This window comes from Cyrtonyx montezumae, unplaced genomic scaffold, assembly GCF_038088225.1.
Source record: "Cyrtonyx montezumae isolate F1298 unplaced genomic scaffold, pur_monq_1.0 scaffold_31, whole genome shotgun sequence".
NCBI lineage: Eukaryota > Metazoa > Chordata > Aves > Galliformes > Odontophoridae > Cyrtonyx > Cyrtonyx montezumae.
Window position 1 is genome coordinate 2,547,846 of NW_027072036.1, and position 20,139 is coordinate 2,567,984.

Genomic DNA, 20,139 nt, shown 5'->3' on the forward strand with positions numbered 1-20,139 from the left:
CCCCACCAGAAAGAAAAAGAAAAAAGAAAGAAGAATAAAACGGAATGCAATCAAATCAAACTGAAAGCTGAAATGCCCCAAACCCTTCCCCGGGGGGGGGGGGGGGGAAACAGAGTGGGGAGGGGAGTGGGGAGGGCAGCTGTGGGGTCTGCACTCTGTTCCCATATGGGGGTGTGTGTGATGCTGGTGGTTTGGGGGGGGGGGGAGGTGACACCCCCGTTTCCCACCGGGCTGAAAGGGCAGAACCGGAGAGTGTGTGTGTGTGGGGGGGGGGAGATGCTTTTGTTTGCAGGGGGTTTTGTTGGCGGCCGTTCCCACAGGCCCGAGCGGGGCGGTGGGACCCGCTGCCTTTGCCCAGCTGTGTCCCGGGCCCTCCAGCTGTGTTGATCTAACTCCCGGCCCCAGACAGCCTGGCGCCAGCCCTGTGCACGTCATGCATTCACATAGGGATGCGTGGCCAAGGCAACCTCCCCGCGCCATGGCCACGGAGCGTGCGAGCGAGCCGGCAGCGCGGGGACGTTTCCTTCGTCCGATGGGCCCCCCAAAGAGCAGGGGGCTTTGGGGTGGGGGGGGGGGGGAGGGGGGGGGGCTGGGAAGGTGGTTGGGTTGGGTTGAGGTCGGGGTGTTTTGGGGTTGTTTTGTTTTTGGGGGGTGGGGTTGGATATGTGTTGGGGGTGTTGGTGTCCCCCGCGTGTGCGTTTGCGACCCCCAGGCCTGCGTTGCTTTGGATGGATGGAAGGAGGAATTCTTGGCGCGGAGGAGGGAGAAGTGTGTGTGTGTGTGTGTGTGTGTGTGTGTGTGTGTGTGTGTGTGTGTGTGGATGGGGGGGGGGTGGGGAAGGGAGCGGGAATGCTCCAGAGTGCAATGATTTCATGTTGAAAAGGGCCCACACTGTGTGTTTTATTAAAAGGGGAAAAAAATCGAGTTGGAAGCACAGAGTGTGGCAGGGAGCAGGGTTAACACCCCCCCCCCCCCCCCCTCACCATCCCAATGTGAACCCGGAGCAGAGCTGGGGGGCGCCGATGTGTGTCCCCCCTCCCCCCCACACACCACCTTTCCCCGCTGTCCCCCATTCCCGGCGCGGGACACCTCGTTAATCCCATACAACGCCTCCACGTTCAGCCCCGCAGCCGTCCCGTGCTCCGGGAGCTTTGCAGGGGACGCCCGTACCCCCTCCCCCCCCCCCCCCCCCCCCCCCTCATCGCCTTCTGCTGTTATTATTTACGATACCGATGACGATGATTTCTCCCAAAATAAGCCCACGCAGGTGGCAGGAGGAGGAGGACACAGAGCGGGGTGGAAATGGAGGGATGTGGGGTCCGGGGGGGGAGGGGGGTGAGACCCCGGCGTTCCCGAGGTCGGGGGCAGCGCTGGAGCTGTTGGGGGAATTTAAGCTCTGGAAGCCGGAGCTGCCTGGGAGCCCCGGCTCCGTCCGGGGAAGCGATTTGGATGGGAGAGGGGAGGGACAGAGATGTGGCAAGCACCCAAGCGAGCTACAAAGGGAAGAGCAGCTCTTCCCCAGTGGTCATCTGGATCCACTTTCAGGACAAGGATGGGGCATAAATCCCATTTCCCTGTGATCGTTGGAGGCCCTTTGTAACCAGCCCTAATTCATGGGTAGGGGCTGGAGGGGACGCAGCCAGCAGCACCCAAAGCAACCGCTGCCCATCCCTCCATCCCTCCCTCCATCCCTCTGTTCGTCTCCCCACCCATCCATCCCTCCATCCTTTGAGTTTTGGGGTTGCTTTGAGCTGATCTGAGCTCGTGTCCTCCACCCCGGGCTGCTGCAGCCATGGAGAAGGTTGGAGGAGAAATGCAAATAGACGCTAAAGGGGAAAAAAGGATTTTCACTTCTTAACCTCCGCAATCTCCGTCCCACCTTGTCCCCAGGGCTGCACCCAACCCGGTGCCACGCCGGTGAGGTTTGGTAACCACACTGCTCCCCGAGGCACTGGGCTCCAGATGCCCCAATTCCTGAGAGTTCCCATTGGGGTTGGGCTCTGGGATGGGCTCCCCAGCACCCCAAAATGGGCAGCAAGTGCCCCAGCCCCATCACTGGGAGACGGGTCCGGCCTGGGGAATGTATAGCTGCCCCGAGCACTGTTTGTGCAGGGGATTAGCCCCCAGCCCCCCCCCCCCCCGTGTTGGAGCATTCCCTCCCACAGCCAGGCAGAGCCCCCCCATGCCTCAGTTTCCCCAACCTCCCCCATAGTGAACTGTGGTGATGCTGGAGGGGGGGGGGGGGTGCTCATGGAGACCATGGAGGTTCTCAAGCTGGGGGGGAGGGGGGCTCCCTCAGGACATTTGGGATCCCATGCAGCACCCACAGCTCTTCTTGCCCTCCCACTGGGCAGCCCCAAATCCCAGAGGGAACCTTTCCAACCTCATCTGGGAGAGGCTCAGCCCTGAGCAGTGACCTGAGCTCAGCAGTGTGAACACGTAGGGGTCAAATCCACCTCTTCCAGTACCAAAACCCTCTTAGAAAGCAGTGGTTTGCTCCTCCTCCCCAAGCTGTGCATCACTTCCCCCTTAAACTATTCCAATGCTGGACACCCCATTATTTTTGGGGGGTGGAAGTTTCCCTGCAGTACGGGCAGGAGGGATCCACCCCATTTTCCCCAGCTCAAGGGAAACTGAGGAAAACTCATCCAGGAGGGAAAACCGCAGGGATGGGACTGGGGGAACTCTTCCATCTCTGTTTCCCTGGGACAATGGTGCCTAAAAATTGGGGGCTCTCCTCCCCAAGGAAAGTCCAAGCTGGTGCACGCAGCTCCGCACCATCATTAGGGTTCAGAGTGAACACAGGGATGCGTCAACTTTAAGGGCAGGGAGGGGAGCACAGGCTCTCCCCGGCGCTCTGCATGAGCCAGCCTTGTCCATGCAACCCCCCCTGCATTGCATCGGGCCTGGGGGGCGGGTGGGGGGGGAGGTTCTCCGGGGGGGGCTCTCACAGCCCTGCAGGGCCTCAGCAGCCGTTCCCAGCGCCGGGATTCCCCGCAGCTGCTTCCTGCCTCCCTATCTCACGGGCACATCTGGGGGAGCCGGGAGCAGTCCCCCCCCCCAACAGCCGCTTCCTGCGCTTCCCCCCCCCCCCAACCCCCCAGCCCTGGCCACTGTTCTCACGGCCCCCCCCAAGGCCAGCCGGAGCCCCCCGGGGTCCCGCTTCCCCTCCCAAGATGCCCACCCTGAGCCTGACCCAGCTGCAGCCTTCCCGCCTCCCATCTGCATCCCCTGGGGTGTTTTATTGCCCCCCCCCCCCTCCTCCTCTGTTTTGGGGCTCCCCAGTGCCACAGCGGGGCTGGAACTGCTCTCAATGGGGCCCAGCACGCTCTGTGCCACCCAACCCACCCCGATGCAGCCTCACAAACACATGGGGGTCACACCCTCAAAACAGAGCCCCCCCAACTCAGGGACTGATATCCCCATCTCAGTGCATCCTCGGACCACATCCACCACCCCTTGGGGCCATATCCCCTCTCCCCTCACCTGCATCCCATGGATCTCTCTTCCTTTTTCCTCCTGCCCATCATTCCCCATTGCAGCAGTGGGGGGGAGGTGGGGGGCAGAGCTGGGGGGGTGCAGGTGTGCACAGTGGGGTCTGCAGGTGTGGTGAGGACATGGGTGACTCACGGGCCTGGCTGCCACCCTCCTCCCACGATATCCTCCCGAGGAGGAGAGGGGGGGAGGGGTGGGCACCGCCTGCCCCACAACCACCCCCGCCCTCCCCATGCACGTGGGGCACCACAGCTCAAAGTGGGGAAACTGAGGCAGGCGGATGGGCATGATAAGGAGGTGGGCAGCTCTGTGGGGGGGGGGGGTGGGAATGTCTGCTTGTACCCCCCCATACCCCTACCACACTCAGCTCCCACCTTCCTCCCCCCAGATCCCACACCGCCGCAGGATGTGGCTTTGCCTCGTTCCACCCACAGACACCTTTAAAACTCACCCACCCCACCCCCCCCCCCCTTTAGGCCCACGCTGCCCACCCAACGTCACCCCAACCCCTGCACTGGGGCAGCACCCCACACCATCCCCATCTCCAACCTCACCCCTCCATCAGCCTCAAATCACCCAAATCCACCCCAAAAATGGCCGAGCCCTTCCCCCCTGCCCTCCCCCACCCCGGAAAGCCGCGTCCCATGGAAAAAGATGGGGCGAAGGCACAGCGTTATCGCGGCCCCATCGGCCCTAATGAGGCAGCTTTATTTTTAGCGAAGGTGAAAGGCAGCGCGCCCGGCGCGGAGCATTTTCCACTCGCATCTGCATTTGTACAATTTGGGTTTCCCGTCGTGCGGTTTTCGGCTCTTTTCGAACCTGAATTGTTATTTCGTTCAGCCCCTTCGCATCTCCTCTCGGTATAAATAACGCTGCCGGCCCCTCCCCGAGCTGCGAGCACCCGCCCCCCACACCCCATCACCCCCCAACTTCGAGTGGGGAAACTGAGACGGGGATGGGGGACTCAGCGCGGATGCGATGGGCAGCGAAGGGTGTGTGTGTGGGGGGGGGTGACGGGGGCTGAGGGTGCAGGGATGGGGGGGCACTGGGTTTGTCCCCCCTCCTCACTTCCTCTGACGCAGAGTTTCCATCCGGCCCAGCAGTGCCAGGTGAGGGGCAGTGGGGTGAGGGGCAGTGGGGTGGGGGGGGTGGGTCTCTTTTCCCCCATCCCCCTGACCCCCACAGATGGGGACAGAGATCCTCACATCTGAGCACTCCACCCCGAGTGCCAAACGCCGCCACGAGCTGGGGGCTCACACAGGATGAAGGTCCCCTGTCCCCATCATCCTCACCCCTGTTCCCATCCCCATCCCTATCCCCGTTTTGTCCCGATTCCCATCCCTTTCCCCATCCCTATCCCTGTCCCCATTCTGTCCCCATCCCATTCTTGTTCCCATCCCTTCCCCTTCTCCCGTCCCCATCCCCATCCCTGTCCCCCCCCCGCAGCTCGGCTCTGATGCACACACGCGGTGCCACAGCTGCGGGCCAGGTGCGGGTGCCGGATGCCATCCTGCCCTCGCTTTCTCTCCTCTCTTATTTTGTTTTTTGTTCGTTCTCCTCTGACCCGAGAACTTCACTTTCTAAACAAGAGGTGCTACCGTTTCCGCCACCCCCCCTCCCCCCCGTGTGCGTGGACCGCGTGGACCCCGCAGCCCACCCGCTCCGAAGCCGCGCAGGTGCTGCCCTCTGGTGGGGAACATCGGAACTGCACCGCCCCACGGAACCCAACCCCACGAACCCCGACCCCCAGCCCCAATCCTATGGCCACGAACCCCCAAACCTCAGACCCAGAGACGCGGACCCCCCGGCACTGTCCCCTCGCCGCCAGGCACACATGGGACAGCACGGGACCGAGTGATGGAGGGGACACAGCTTTAATCTCCCAACACGGAATGTGGGGGGTCACTGTGGGGACGCACGGTGGTCTCATGGTGCGATGGGGCAGGGGACCCCGGTGCCCTTCAGGCCGCAGTACCCCCCAGGCACTTTGTGCAGGTACTGCTGGTGCCACTCCTCGGCGTAGTAGAAGTCACCTGCCAGCTCGATTGCGGTGGTGATGTCCCCTCGGTGCCGCAGCCTCAGCTCCTGGCACAGCCCCACGGTGAGGACAAGTTGGGGGACACCGGGACAGACCCCCCCCCATCCCACCACCCTATAGCGTGGCATTGCCCCACACTCAAGACAGGATGGCGGCATGCGTCCCCAAAGAGGGGCCCCAATGTCACCAAGAGGGGTCCTGCTGCCCCCAAGGGGGGGTCTGGTGTCCCCAAGGGGGGGTCCCCACGGCCCCACATACCCGCTGGTAAGCATCCCTGCTGCGGAGCGTGGCCTCCTGCTGCTGGGGGCTCAGCGTGAGGATGATGGAGCGGTACTGGGTGCCCACGTCCTCGTACTGCTGCATCCCTGGGGGGGTTATGGGGCACCAATGACCCCGACAGAAACCACGGGGCCTCGGCCCATGGAGGGTGGGATGGGGAAACTGAGGCACGGGGAAAGGGGCAGCTGCTACACGGGTTTATGAGGGCCCCCCACGGTGAGTACGGAGGGATGGGGTTGACCCCCCATCCCATCCCACCCCACCCCCCTCTCCCCCCATACCCTGTGTGGGGTCGTGGTTCTCCCAGAAGGCCCTCAGCAGTTCCTCATAGCTGATCCTGTGGGGGTCGAACACCACCCGCACCACCTCGGCGTGCCCCGTCCGTCCTGCAGGGACACTCCAGTGCCCTCCATCCCCCGGTCCCTCCCTCCTGGGGACAAAGACCCCCCCTCTCCCCCCCCACCCAGAGCACCTCTGCCCACCCAAACCCTGCACCCTGAACGGGGGTGCACCCAAGGTGACAGCAGAGCCCCACAGTACCTGTGCGCACCTCCTCGTAGGTGGGGTTGGGGGTGAAGCCCCCCGCGTACCCCACCTGGGTGGAGAAGACCCCCAGCATCTCCCAGAAGAGCCGCTCTGCTCCCCAGAAGCACCCCATACCTGGGGGGCGGGAGGGAAGGAAGGCAGTAGGGGGACCCTATACAGGACATGGGGACCCCCACCCTCTCCCCCGGTTTGGGGCTGGGGGCAGCACTCACCGAAAATCGCTGTCTGCATCTCAGGGGGAAACGGGGGCAGCGTGGGGTTCCCGGTGACGGCGTGGGTGGCTGCAGGGGGGGGGGGGGAGGGGGAAGGGTGCCCCCAGAGAGGTCACATCCCCTCCCCCTGGGATTTGGATCTGGGATAGGGGGGTCAGGACCCCCAGGTACCTGCCACCTGCAGCCGCTCTGCTCTGCCCAGCAGAGCCTCGCTGGGGCTGGGGAGCACCTGGGGAGCCGGCATGGCCCCCCCACAGCTGCGTGGTGCCACCACTGTGACTTTGGACTGGGCTGAGCCCTGGCACCGGGAGCGCTGCGGGCAGAGCAGGAGCAGCGTTTCCGTGCCCGGTTCGGGGCAGCGGATGCAGCACAGCGGCTGTTGCACAACCCCTGCAGACAGCACAGAGCGCCGCGTGGGGCAGCGGACCCAAACCGTCCCCTCTGTCAACTGTTAACGCGCCCCGGGGTCACCAGGGGACAGCAGGAAGCAGCCCCATGGTAAGGGGTCACACCCAGGGCTCACTGACACCCCTGGTCCCCCCCCAAGGTAGGGGCAGAGCTCATGGGAAGGAGGGTGACAGGACGCAGAGGGGACCCCAATCCACAGCCCCAAAGCAGCTGGGAGAGGCCCGGAGGGCACTGCACAATCACGCATGCACAGCAATGCACAACCCCACGCAGCCCTGCAGAGCACTGCACAGCCGCACACAGCAGTGCACGGGAGCCCCCCCCAGCTCTGAGCTTTGGGAGCAGGGCAGCAACGCTGAGCACCCCACTTTGGCTCTTTGCAGTGACAAACAATGCAGATCCCCACTGCGACTGCAGGGAAACCGAGCACAGCTCTCCCCCCCCAACCCCGAAACAGGGATGGATGGCACTGCAGCTCACAGGGAGGGGCCCTCAGTGCCACACTCGGGGCTGCACTTCTGCAGGAGGGGCACAGGGAGCAGCAGAGACAGTGATGCTCAACAGGATCTCACGTTTATTACTGAGAAGTGATTAATGGTGAAAAGAAAGGCAACGCCCATTCCTCATTGGCTTAACAAGAAACTGAAGGAACATGTTCACTACACATTTTACAATATTTTCTTTTTTTTTTTTTTCCTTTTTTTTTTTCTTTTTCTTTTCTCCTCCCTGTCAACAAAACGGGGGTTTTCAAATCAAACCAACCTCATCTGAGAGCCACGTCACGTAACAGAACGTCGTCTCTTAGGACTCTGAGTACTTCTGAGTAACAAAAGGGCCGGAGAAAAACCAACACAACCTCGTGGGCAACGTCTGCTGGGTGCTCCCAGAGCTCTTCCTCCTTCCAGGCCAGGGTGCTGGGAGGGGGGGATAACAGAAGAACTCCACTTTGGGCAGTGGATGCGACAGCTCCGGGCTCCAAGTGCAAATGTCAAAACCAGGGGAGGAGGCAAAAAAAAAAACGACAGAGGGAATTAAAACAACAAGAACAGAACAGGCACAGGTGCCACTTATGGACCTTTAAGTCCGAAGGAAAACGGAGTAAAAAGACCAAAAAAAAGCCCAACCAAAACCGAAGCGTACGCTCTGAAATCACAACCAAAGCCAAAAAGGAAGGGGACAGTTCCAGCTATGCTCTAACCTAGAAGGGACTTCTTTTTTTTCCACTGGTTTTTCTTTTTTTTCCCTGTATTTTCTCTCATTTCTTTTTTTTTAGTCCTATGTCTTACGAAATTCCAATGCCTTTTTTTTTTTTTCCTCTTTGAATTTTAAACCACGATTTTCTCAGTCTTTTTTTTTTTTTTTTTAAGATACTGAAATTAAGAAAAAAAATACCCCAAATAACAAACAAACAAACAAACAAAAAAAAACCCAACAAAAAAACCCCAACCGAGTCCTAATTGTCTCCGGGATATTTTGTTTCTTTCCTTTCTCCGAAGGACGGGCACGATGCAATCTCTGCTGCAGTCTCTGGGGGAGGGGTGGCTCTTTTATTTGACACGGCCCTGGCGTTCCTGTGGGACAGAGAGAGAGGGGGAGTCAGCCAAGAGCAGCTCTTACAAAAGCAGGGGTGGGACAGCAGCTCCGTGCGGGCAGGGGGGGCTGGCTGCCCAGCACACCTCCCCAGCTGGAAGGGAACCTGGACGGGGGCACAGGGCTGGGGAGCACACAGCACAGCCCAGGGGGCACCCAGTGACACAGCAGTGACTGCAGGCACTGAGCTCTGCAGGGAAGCACCAGCAGCCACTCCGTGCCAGCCCTGCTCCTCGCACACAGCGCATTCTGCTGTCCCTGGGGGCTGTGCTGGTGCCCAGAGCCACATCCAGCCTTGCCCTGAGTGCCTCCGGGGATGGGGCATCCACAGCCTCCCTGGGCAACCTGCTCCAGTGCCTCACTGCCCTCTGAGTGAAAAACATCCAACCTAAATCTCCCCTGCCTTGGTTAAAAACCACCGCCCCGTCCTATCACTAGCAACTCATGTACCCAGAGAGGACAAGAGGTGACAACACTGCACACGGTTTGTGTGCTCTTACCCTCAACAAACAACCCCCGACTGCAGTGCTCCTACCGAGGAGGGAAAGGCATTACTGCTGCAGTGCAGATGGGGCAACAGGAGGGCCACGAGAGGGCAGGATGCAGAGCACAGCTCCCAGCTTCACTGGGACCAGTCTGCTTCCCAGCACTGTGCCTGCAGCACCCATCTGCTGGGGCAGCAGCCATCACTACGTGTGGTCTGTCCGATCCCAGGAGGGCTGAGGCTCAGCCACCCACCCCAACACAACACCTTGCCCAGCAGCACACCCAGCCCAGGCACTCTGCTGCCCCAGTCCTGTTGCACAGTGAATGCAATCCCAGCTCAGCAGCATAATGCAGCACACATTTCCACGTGCCTGTGTCCCCAAGGCGGGCTTCAGGCCTGCCCTGGGCATGCATTACAGCCGTCCATTGCCTCAGAGATGCTCTGCAGAGCTTTCCCTTCCCAGCAGGAACAGCCCGAGGCACGGCTGCAGCCAACAGACCTGCATCACTGTTATTACACTCCACAAACAGCCTCCAGCCCTGATTTACAAACCAAACACGAGGTTCTTCTCCTGTCAGCATGAGAAAGCCATCAGAGCTACACAAGGGAAGTTCCACCCTAGCCTGCCTCACCTATGAAGGAGGATAAAATCAGATGTACTGCCTTCTGACTGCAACCAGAGCTCCATCCTCCCTCTTGTTCACTGAACTGATTGCAAAGAAATCCCTCCTCTTCTTGCTTAACCATCACTCTGGATTGCAGGAATGAAGCACCCAATTCCCAGAAAGGTAATCATCCTCCTGCACAAATCTTCGTCCCATGGCTCTTTGGAAAAGAGAGAAGCCCACCTGCACGTTTTCAAGGCAGAATAAATGCATTAATACCTCTCTGCCTCATCCCACCATGCAGGCGCAATGCTAAGTGCTGCATAACCCTGTGCAGAGAAGGCAATGTGCAGGGCTTCACTGGAATTGGTGGCTTGATATGGTCGTAAGGAAACCAGGAAAAGGGAGTGGATGATGAATTGACAGAGTTGACTCATGGTGCTAAGCCATTCAGGTCAATAAAAATAGCAGCCAAGTGTGAAGAATGGGAGGAACCTGCATGAAAAAGCAGCTGAAGATCACGGTGAGTTGGGCCTGCTTGGGTCAGAGAAATGAAATGATGCATGTGGGAAGAAGCAAAGCAGATACAGAGTGCATCACACCTACAGCTCAGCACCTCCTCCAGGTGGAGGATAAGTCCTCTGGGTCAAGATTACTTAGATTTCACCTAATGTTTAAGCTGATATTGGGCTGTAAGAAACAACCCTGCTGTTAAGCACAGAGAATAAAGCTCAGTGTTGTGCTTTGAAGCCTCTAAAGGTACGGAACCAGAAATGCCACCTCCATTTCCAAATTCTCTCTATAGAATGGCTTGCAAAATCTAAATGCTTTGTTACCAGCTGCTCAAATGCACCACCATGTGACAAACTCCAATTAAAAGCCCCACGCTGGGCAGAGAGCACCAGTAACCACAGCTGGAAGGATGGCACAGTGCAGAACAAAGTGCTTCCTAAAGGAGCAGAAGGCTGCTCTGTGCTTGTGTCAGCACTGTGCTCATAGCTGCTCCTCACACACTGCACCTCTACAGTTCCTTGGGATCCTGCTCAGCTTTAGGACACGTCCTGCAGCAGGCAGACAGCCCAGGACCATTAAAAGGACACACAGCTGATCAATGCTCTGCTTCAAAGGCGAGCTACTTCACATGGAGAAGCCTCTGTTGATAAAACAACCCAAAACACAATGCTGGTGTCAGTAGCTATTAACCTCAGAGTCAGCAAGTTGCTCAAAACACTTGAAATAAAAGCCACCAGTGATGACATCTTGCTCACTCCCTCCTTGCATACCAAAACCTCCATGTAGCTCCTAGGGAATTCGCCAACCACACATGTGCTTCAACTCAGCTGAAGAAGGAACAAAGTGCTGTTTTGTTTTTTAAAAGATGTTCACTTGAAGTCATCAGTCTGCTCACAGCGAATGCAATCAGCATCTTGGTAGGAAAGAGCAGTTCAGGGCGCCCTGCAACTGGGAGCTGCAATCCTGAGGCCAAAAAGGGAGGACAACCTGAAGCTGAGGGCAGTAAGAAGCTGCTGGAATAAGCAGCATGGTTTGTGTGCCCCTTGTTACTGAGCTGTGACAAACAGATGGGCACAGACACATGGCTAAGATGTAGAAAGGCGTTACCCAGCAGCGAGGGGCACTCACAGCATGGAAACACTGCCCTGCTGCATCAGACAATCAGTTAGCTCCACTGCAGTCTGGATTTGGAGCAGAAAGAGCAAGCAGCCTCGGGATGGCTGGGTAAAAGGACTGATGGGTGCAGGCAGAGCTCTGGAGGTGGCAGGCTTCGGGCAATAGCCTGCTAACGAATCTCTGCTTCATCATGAGAAAGCACTCCCTCTTTACAGGGCTGTGAGAGGGTTTCCTGCAGGCACACAGAACACCACTTCACCTGTCCTTACACTCCAGGTCCTACCAGGGGCAGAGACACCTGCTGCTACCAACATGCTTGCAGCAGGACAGCACGTGCTGACAACACAGAGAGGAATTAACTCCTTCCACCTCTGCTTCAACAGGGTCTCAGTGAGGAAACCGACCCACGTGGCTCCTACCAAGCTGCAGCCCTTGGAGGGATGGGACAGGACAGGACTGCACCCACACTACGTCCTTCCCAGTTCCCTTGTGGGGAGGCAAGGAGACAACGAACGAGACCAACATCCTCCACAGCTCACACAGGATGCTTCCAGAAGGGACAAGCTGCAAGCAGCACATCCCACTGCTATCCAGGACCTTTACACCTGCAACATTCCTAGAAGCACACAGGTATTACCAAGGGACAGCACTCTTGTTTCACAGGGATAAAGCAACCCTCCCAGGGAAGGAGCTGGTGCCATGCTCGACCCACAGCAGCAGTCCCAAGTTCCTTCAGCTGGCATGAAACCAGCGATTGGCTTCATCAGTTTGGGCAAAAACACCCAAACCTTTTAGAAAACTGCATTTAGTAGAGCAAGGAGAGGCACTGGAAAGAACTGGAGACTGGATTCTGTGGGCACAGGCAGAGGAGACAACATCAGGACACCAGTGTTTTCAGCACTGAACCATTCAACCCCCGTTTGCTGGCCAGAGGAAACAGCATCAACACTGAGCAAGATATTTTTCGTATGATTTCTTGGGACTATTTCTGGGCATTCTAAAGAAGTGATTCTCGCAGTGAGAAGTACAAAAGAACATTCAAGAGATCCCAGACTTTCACAAGAGCTCGTCCATCTGCCTGGGCAGTGAGCAGGAACCAAACTGCAAAGCAAGCAACCACAGCTCGTGAGAAGTTCCAGCGAAGCCAAACCCTGAGACATCTCAGCTTCAAGGAACAGGAATGCAAAAAACCAACCCCAAGGCTGTGGTGTTTGCTCTGCTGCTTCTCAACGAGGCCACCAAACAGCAGTGGCAGAGTCCAGCCATCCCTGAGGTCCTGACAGAGAGCCACCAACCAGAGAGGTCACAGTGCAGCCGAAAGAAAGCCCGACTCATTTCCTCCCCAGCGGATGTGACAGAGCAGGGGCCCTCTGTGTGTAACACTGAGTCAACAGCACAGTTGGCATTTGCTTTGTCTATCCACAGGAATCCCTCCTTGCCTGTGAATTCCAGAGACGTATGACTAAGTTTCCGTTGAGAGAATAAATGTTTCTCTGCTCAAAACTTCTGCACCCGGGGTGTCACGCTCCCAACGCCGCATGGAATGGAGGTACTGGTGTGCTGTGCCTGCTGCCCACCCTCAGCACAGCACAGAGAGGCTGAGCATCACTGGGAGGAGCCCTCAAAGTACGACTAGAAGGATGAGTAAAGACATTCTGCATTTAAAGAGAACTGCTGGGCTGCTTGTTTTTGTACCTTACCCGTTTTCAGGCAGCTCACTCCCCAGCTACACCACCTCTCTGCCCCTTCCTTCCCCCACTCCATCACTATTCCTTCTTCTCCCTCACTTACAACTTTCATTTTACCTATTCCCCTCCCCCTCCCTCCTGCAGTGCCTCTCCCCTCGCTGGGATCTGCCCCATTCTCACACCCCACAAATCCCACCCCCTACAGCATCCTACACAGGGCAGATTTCTGATAGCACTCAGAACCTCAGCTGATAAAGGAGAAGTCACCACTTCAGGATGGGCTGGGAGAGCGAGTGAAACAACGCGAGGTCACACAGAGCTCACATATAAAACTGAAAGAGAACATTCCCTCTGCACACCCTGTGATACATTCCTCCCCTATGCATTTCTCTCACGTGCAGATGCTTGAGCATCAGCTGCAGCACAACACTGCCTTCAGTGGCACCGTCTGTGGACACAACGTTGTGAGTAAACCACATTAAAATAAACTAACAACTGTCCTCCACTGAGGTGAGCAGCCACAGCTCCCGACTCCTCAACTGCTGGCTGGAGGATTCCCCCATTGCTGAAACTAAGGGGATGATCAGGAGACTTGGCCAGCTCCCAGAAAGCTGTGCTAATGCTAATTTGTAATTACTGTTTTGACCAAAATACGGCAGAGAGGGTTAGGCACAGGTGGTCACCCTGCTCCAGAGTTTGGGCAGGATTCTCAGCCCTACACTGAACAAACAGAGGGTGACAGAGGGCTCTGAGGTGACACAGCCCAGAGCAGGGCACGGCAGCTTGCTGCCAGGAGGAACAGAACGACCTGCTCTGCGTCCAGAGGGGAGCACAGAGCAGCCACGGACTTAAATTGCTGCAAGGGAGATTGAGGTTGGGCATTAGACAAAGCCTTGTAACTGGGAGGATAATTAAGCACGGTGCTAGATTGCCCGGGGAGGGACAGGAACCGCCGTGCCTGGAGCTTTTACAAGTGGTGGGAAACATCTGTCACACTGATCCTGCTCGAGGTAGGGGGTGGATCAGACAGCTTGTCAGAGCCCAGCTCTGCTCCTCAGCCATCACTCACAGCCTCCACCGATCTCTTATTTCAGGCCACACTGAACCAGGAGCTGACCACGGTACAGAACTGCATGCAGCACGCTGAGAAGTCTGAGGTTTGTGGCAAGCCAAGGGCTGCTGAGTGCAAGCTGGTGCCAACTCCACCTGCCAGGACAGCACCCAGTTCTGGCAGCACCCACCTGTACCCCAGAAGGGGCTCCTGTGTGGGCAGCAGGCTTCCCTACAGCAGCAGGCAGCCAGCCCCAAACCTGCTCACCAGCCCACGGCCACGTTACCACAACACACACACACACACACACGTTACCTTTTTAACAGTTTCCTCCTCCTCCTGGCGTTTCTCATAGTGTGAGAAGTCATCGAAGATGGAGGTGGTGTGCTTGTAGGTGGCAATGATTTTCAACACCTGCTTTGCCTTTTCCAGAGGCACCTCCTGAGTGTCCCTGGAGTTGGTCACTGGTTTATTCTCGTTGTTCTCTAGGCGGATGTGCCGCAGCTGGCTGTTGGGAACGTCCTTCACAAAAATCCACCTGACATCAAAACGTCCCTTCCACTTGTCCTGGGACCACACACCCGCACACGTGTTGTAGTCCACAGCAGATTTCATCTCTGCTACTCCGCAGAAGTGACCACTACCGTTGACACTGAACAGTAAGTACACGGGGCCCTTCCCATTCATGGAGCGGTAGGCAGCATCCAGTCTCTTGTTGCCGTGCTCCGTACTGCACCAGATGTTATATTTAATAGAACGGTGGATATCGTCCTCGGAGTAACTCTTAATGATGAAAACCCGGCCGTGCTTTGGGTTCCAGTCAAAATCCTTGGGGTTGTAGTTATTGATGGACCTCAACTTCTCCAGCACCGGGTGAGGTTCTGAAGGAGCCGACCCAGCGCTGGGCTGCGCCGCTCCCACCCCTCCGCCCTCCGCTCCGCCCTGGCCGAAGCTGCTGCCGCGGTTGCGGGGCGCGACCCAGCGCGCGGGCTGAGCCGGGGGCTGCGGGACGGGCAGCGGGGTGGGCTGAGGTGCCGGTGGGGGCAGCGCTTGGGACTGCTGCCCGCCGGGAGCCACGGGAGGGCTGCTGTTCATCTGCTGAGCCACGGGCTGGGGGGAGGCCTGGGGGGGCTGCTGGGCCATGTTCTGCACTAAGGCCTGCGAGGGGGCTTTCGCCACCGGGCCTTTGTTATCCCAAGTTCCTATATCCATGTTGTGTTTGATTGGAGGGGGGGGAAGAGTTGAACCTGCGATGCCGTTCTTGGTCTTCAGTTTGGGCTGCTGCTTAGCTGGCTTGCTGGCAATGTCAGCCCACGACGTCGGCTTCGGGGGAGCGATGGTGGCCGGAGGCAAGCTGTTAGAAGCCACGATGTTGCTGGTAATGGATCCGCTACCGACGGCCGAACCGACAACTTTGGGGACGTTGCTGGCCACGTCCGTGCTGCCCAGCTTCAGGGCTGCCATCCCTTGGTCGATGGTGTTCATGCCTGGAGCCTTGTTGAGAGTCTCGCTGGCAAAGGCGGACTGCCCATCGATCATGGCCCCCCCCAGAGAACTGGGGGCATAGGCGTAATTGCTGCTGTAGCCAGAGCTTTGAGTGGATTGTCCCTGAGAACTGTTATTCCCCCAAGCTGAAAAGTCAATCCCACTTGGAAAGAAGTTAAAGCCGTGCTGCCCGAGGAACGGAGTGCTGCCAAGGGCCCCTGGCTGCCCGAACATCGCGTCTGGGAGGAAGTGAGGCTCCCCGTTGCTCAGCTGTCCGTAAGAAGTCAGGTAGGGCATGGGGGGGTCACCCCCCGTGGACCACGCAGCCTCACCCAGCGAGTAGGAGAATCCAATGGAGGGACTGTAGTAGTTTGGTAAGTAGGAATCGGACATTGCAGTGTATGCATTGTTCTGCAAAAGAAAAATAAGCACTGAACAGTTACAAGGAGGAGAACAAGTGGGCAGGGACCAGGACTAAGGGCCACTTCTGGCTTCCCACGCCCCAGCCTCCCCACCCTGGGGCTGAGCAGGCGAACAGGCCTGGCCCCAAGCACCTCTACTGCTAGGGATGCTCTCACAATAGCTTCGTTGCCCCCACGATTAAACACGAAGGCTTAGCATGCTCCTCACACTAAGATCAGAGCAAGTGTCCCAGTGCATGATACAGTCTGCACGACATGCTGCCCAGGAGCTCCTGCTCAGCTCTGGGAACAGCACCTTACCTCACATATGGATATCATCTTGTGGCTTTCCTGTCTCTATAGAAGAAGGCCTTTCTCACCTGGGTAACGTGCAACTCAGAGCTTATTTTGCTGTGTGCTTGATGAAAGGTTTGGATGAAGGAGGTGGAAAAGGGCAATAGAGAGGGCAAAGGTCCAGTGGCACTACACTGCCAAAATCACAAACATCCCTCACTGTTTCCAGCACAAGTCCCTTCCTTACGCTTCCTACCCACGAAAACAGCTTTATCCTGACAACCTACAATTTGAGAGTTCCAAATATCCAAGAACTTGCAAACCAAGCAGGATTTTATGCCTCATCCTCAGAACAACAGCTGCTCCTGCGCTGCGAGCACACGCTCAAAAATACTTGGAAACAGGGAGAAGCCAGTAGTGCAGCACTGGGAACCCTTTGGACCACTGCAGCACAGCCAAGCAGGCTCTGGAGCAGAAGAAAGCTGCTCCGTGCTTTGGCCTCCCCTTTTAACATCCAAACAGCCTTCAGGTTACAAAAACAAATGTCTAATTTTACAATTAGGAAACTCATTGACATGACTAAGGCTCTCTCACATGAAAAACATCTGTCATTGGGTATTCAAACCAAAGTCCCCCCAGGGAGCTGCTCAAGCCACACTAATGGACACTATCATCCAGTAATGTGAACCAGTGTGCACGCAGCCCTGTGCTACATAGCAGCTTACATGCCAATCTGATGCAGATGAGATGAAAAGTCAGGTTGGGTTCCCATTTAAGAGCCTGGCTTGCAGCAGGCTCTGCTCCATTTCTTGTTGAATCATGTTTTCATGTGCCAAGTGCAGCTCCCAGAGGACTTCACGCCATGGAGGCTCTCAAGATGGCTCTGGCCTCCTCCAGAAATAGCAGTTTTGCCTCTCCACCTTCCACTGAGTTCAAGGAATGCAACAGGTCTGGGGTTGGCTTAGCCTCAAAGCTCAGCAGGAACCATGTTAACACTGTCTGGATCGTTGCATGAAACACTGGCAAACTTTCTGCACTGCTACATGGTGTGGATGCATGTAAGCTCAGACACAGTTACTGCAGCCTTTGTTTTCCCAGAGAAGGCAGTGCAAAAATGCATTAATAAAACAATTAACTCTCACCCAGGGCACACTTTTAATTTTCAGTTTTTACAGCTCCCCTTTGCTATCAAGCACACCTCGCCCTGCCACACTGCACTTGCACAGTGACACTGACTGGGATGCCAGTAAAACTTTTAATTCCCTCCAATGACTGAGACCTCCTGTGCAGTTACTTCCTCAAATTCACTATTCCTCTGCATCCACACCTCAGATGAGGAGGGTTTAAGCTTACTTACGGCTGCCACTGAACTTCTGGGTCTTTGTTTTCTGGAGCTGAAGAGCTGCTGTGTGCCTGAGCTTTAAGAACTCAAAGCAACGTGATTTCACCAGGCAGATGAGCTAGTAGGAGTCACACCTGAAATAGCAGCTCTCCAGCAAAGAGCCAAGAAACTTTACAAGGTGGTCACCTCATGCATGTGTGGACAGCTCAGATAGCAGCTCCGAAAGCACTCGCATTACTCCGCAGCACTCAGCTATATTTAATTCAGAGCCTTAGCTCCCTTCCCCATTTGCAGAAAGAAGGTGCACGTGTGACACTGCTCCGTCACAGCCCGTCCTGTTGGCTCAGCAGCTCCACGACCCCCCCAGCTCTTAGTTTTCTGCATCCAAAGACATGTGAGAGTGACAGGCAACATAGTGCAGCAAGAAAAAAAGGAGATAAAGTCAAAGTCACCCTCTAATCTCACTCAGTGTTAATGTAGAGGTTTTACCTCTCTCTGTTGCATCTCCACAGCTCTCCTTCCCCTCCTCAGGTGCATTCCAGTACCCTCCTTTCTTCTTAAAAATACCATTACCAGTTTGTGACACCCACAGACAGAAAGAAACTGACTACTGAGCTATGTACCAAACACATAAAAACAGAGTCGATCAGGATAGGGCAAAGGGAGCAGCTCACTTTATCTGAGGCTTGAGAAAGCACTCGCACCCTCTCTCCCTGTGCAACTCAAATTCAGGCTCATAACTTTTTTTTTTTAGGGAGCTAAATACAGAGAGTTACTTAACGGGAAGGTTGAATGCCCAGGATTGTGCAACAGCTAACAGGTCCTTACAGAGCACTGAGCACAAACTAGGAAAATACCTCTTGAGTATTTAACTGCAACAGAAACCTGCTCCTGTGTTCCAATAAAACATGAATGATGAGTATCTGAAATAGCACAGCGACTAGTAAAAAGTGATTACAAAGATACAGACAGGGAGAAACAAAACAGCTTGTTTTTTTTTAAACAACATCCAGTCACAACAGTGAAGGGAAAAGAAGCCAGGAGAATGAACTGCTTCAGTCTTACTACAGATGTTTATCTGTAATGCTCACTTGCAACGTCTAATCAGCTGAACTCCATCTGTTATGTGTCACTCTCCTACTGCTCACGAGACAGAACAGTTAACAATGGAGCTAATCTCAAGCAACAAGTGAGAAGTATCTGGAAGCCTGAATTTCAGAAGCCACACACAAACTCAGCAGCTCAACTTGTAAACTAAAGTTCTAAGAAAGTCCCATCCGTCCTTAAGAGTGTTCTGGGCTTTTTTTTTGGAGGGGTTGGTGAGAAATGGAGAAAACCCCATGACATGCATTTTCAGTTTAGTTGGCAGAGACAGAAGAGCACAGATAACATCTTCCAAATGCCTCCAAAGCATGGCTGCACCTCATGAAACAGTTTCACAACACGGTGCATCTGCTCTACAAAGAACCACGCACAAGCAAAGGAAACAAGGCCAAAGCAGTAAAAGAGAAAGACCAGAAATAGTACTCTCAAGACAGCTGATAGAGGGCTCAACCGTAGGAAACCGCAAAAAGGAAGACCAAAAAAGTTGCCAACACCTCCAGCCCTCACCCACCGCGACCCAGTGCTGTTTTTGCAGGAGAGGCAAGCAGCAGCAGTCAGGGGAGGGCTGGCAAGCAGCAGAGCACGACGGGCAGGGACGGGGCTCCCCGCAGCTCAGCTCACTCACCGGCCGGGCCTGAGGGCTCAAGTAGGGCTCGAAGTCATCGTCGTTCAGCCCGTCCTTCTGATGCACGGCCCCATTTTGCACTGAGGGAAGAGATGCGCGGCGTTAGGAAGCACTCAACAAGCCGGAACACGACCGCCTCCTCCTCCTCCTCCGGGCCGGCCCCGGGAACACGGTGTGCCACCGCCCGGCGGCCAAAGCGCTCCTCCACGCGCCAGCTCTCCCCACGAGCGGTTTTACGGTGCTTTGTAACGTCGTTTTCTCGGCCTTTTCCCAAACGCGGCCCCGCGGCAGCACGGGGCCCTCCCGGCACAGATCCCCCCGCGCCCATCCGCACCGCCCCGGCCCCGCCTCACCTTTGTTGCCTTGGCCTTTAGGTCTCTGCGGCGGCATGGAAAGAGAAGGAAGAGCGGTGAGTGAGGGGAGGAGCGGCCGCAGCCCGCGGGAGGGCCCCGAGGAGGGGAGGGGAAGGGAGGCCCGGCCCGGCCCGCGCCGCTAGGCCTCAGCCGCGGCCTCGCCTAGCGGGACAGGCCCGGCGCCGCCAGGGGGAGGCCGGGGTTCGGCGGCGGGGCTCCTACCTGCTCCAGGAGGCTGCTGGCCGACATGGCTCCGCGGCGGGGCGGGGTGGGGCGGGGCGGCGGCGGCTTTGTCCGGGAGCGGGCGCGGCGCGGCGCGGCTGCTTGGAGGACTCCGACTCGCCTGCGGCGGCTGCCTGGTTGAGGCGACGCTCTAGCCCGCTCTCCTCGCCTCTCCTTCCGGCCCGGGCCTCGCGCCCACACGCGCTCCCCCGGCGTCACGCGGCACCGCGCGCGCGCCGCGCTCCCAGGCACAATGGCGGGGGGGAGGGGGAGCGGGCGCGGCGC

General features: G+C 56.9%; 2 protein-coding genes across 2 annotated transcripts; both read right to left on the bottom strand.

The window, feature by feature from the left end:
* Nucleotides 1–5,359: 5,359 nt before the first annotated feature.
* LOC136053669 (peptide methionine sulfoxide reductase MsrA-like) lies at nt 5,360–6,820 on the bottom strand. Its single transcript, XM_065744538.1, has 6 exons — nt 6,742–6,820; nt 6,571–6,639; nt 6,353–6,472; nt 6,094–6,198; nt 5,792–5,898; nt 5,360–5,580 (listed from the first exon to the last, which is right to left on the bottom strand). The coding sequence occupies exons 1-6, from the start codon at nt 6,812–6,814 to the stop codon at nt 5,422–5,424; spliced, it is 633 nt and encodes a 210-aa protein (XP_065600610.1). The 5' UTR covers nt 6,815–6,820; the 3' UTR covers nt 5,360–5,421.
* Nucleotides 6,821–8,463: 1,643 nt separating this feature from the next.
* Nucleotides 8,464–20,105, bottom strand: YTHDF2 (YTH N6-methyladenosine RNA binding protein F2). The gene is made up of 5 exons (XM_065744515.1): nt 19,855–20,105; nt 19,633–19,657; nt 19,280–19,359; nt 14,344–15,924; nt 8,464–8,549 (listed from the first exon to the last, which is right to left on the bottom strand). The coding sequence occupies exons 1-5, from the start codon at nt 19,879–19,881 to the stop codon at nt 8,526–8,528; spliced, it is 1,737 nt and encodes a 578-aa protein (XP_065600587.1). The 5' UTR covers nt 19,882–20,105; the 3' UTR covers nt 8,464–8,525.
* Between the last annotated feature and the right edge of the window lie 34 nt (nt 20,106–20,139).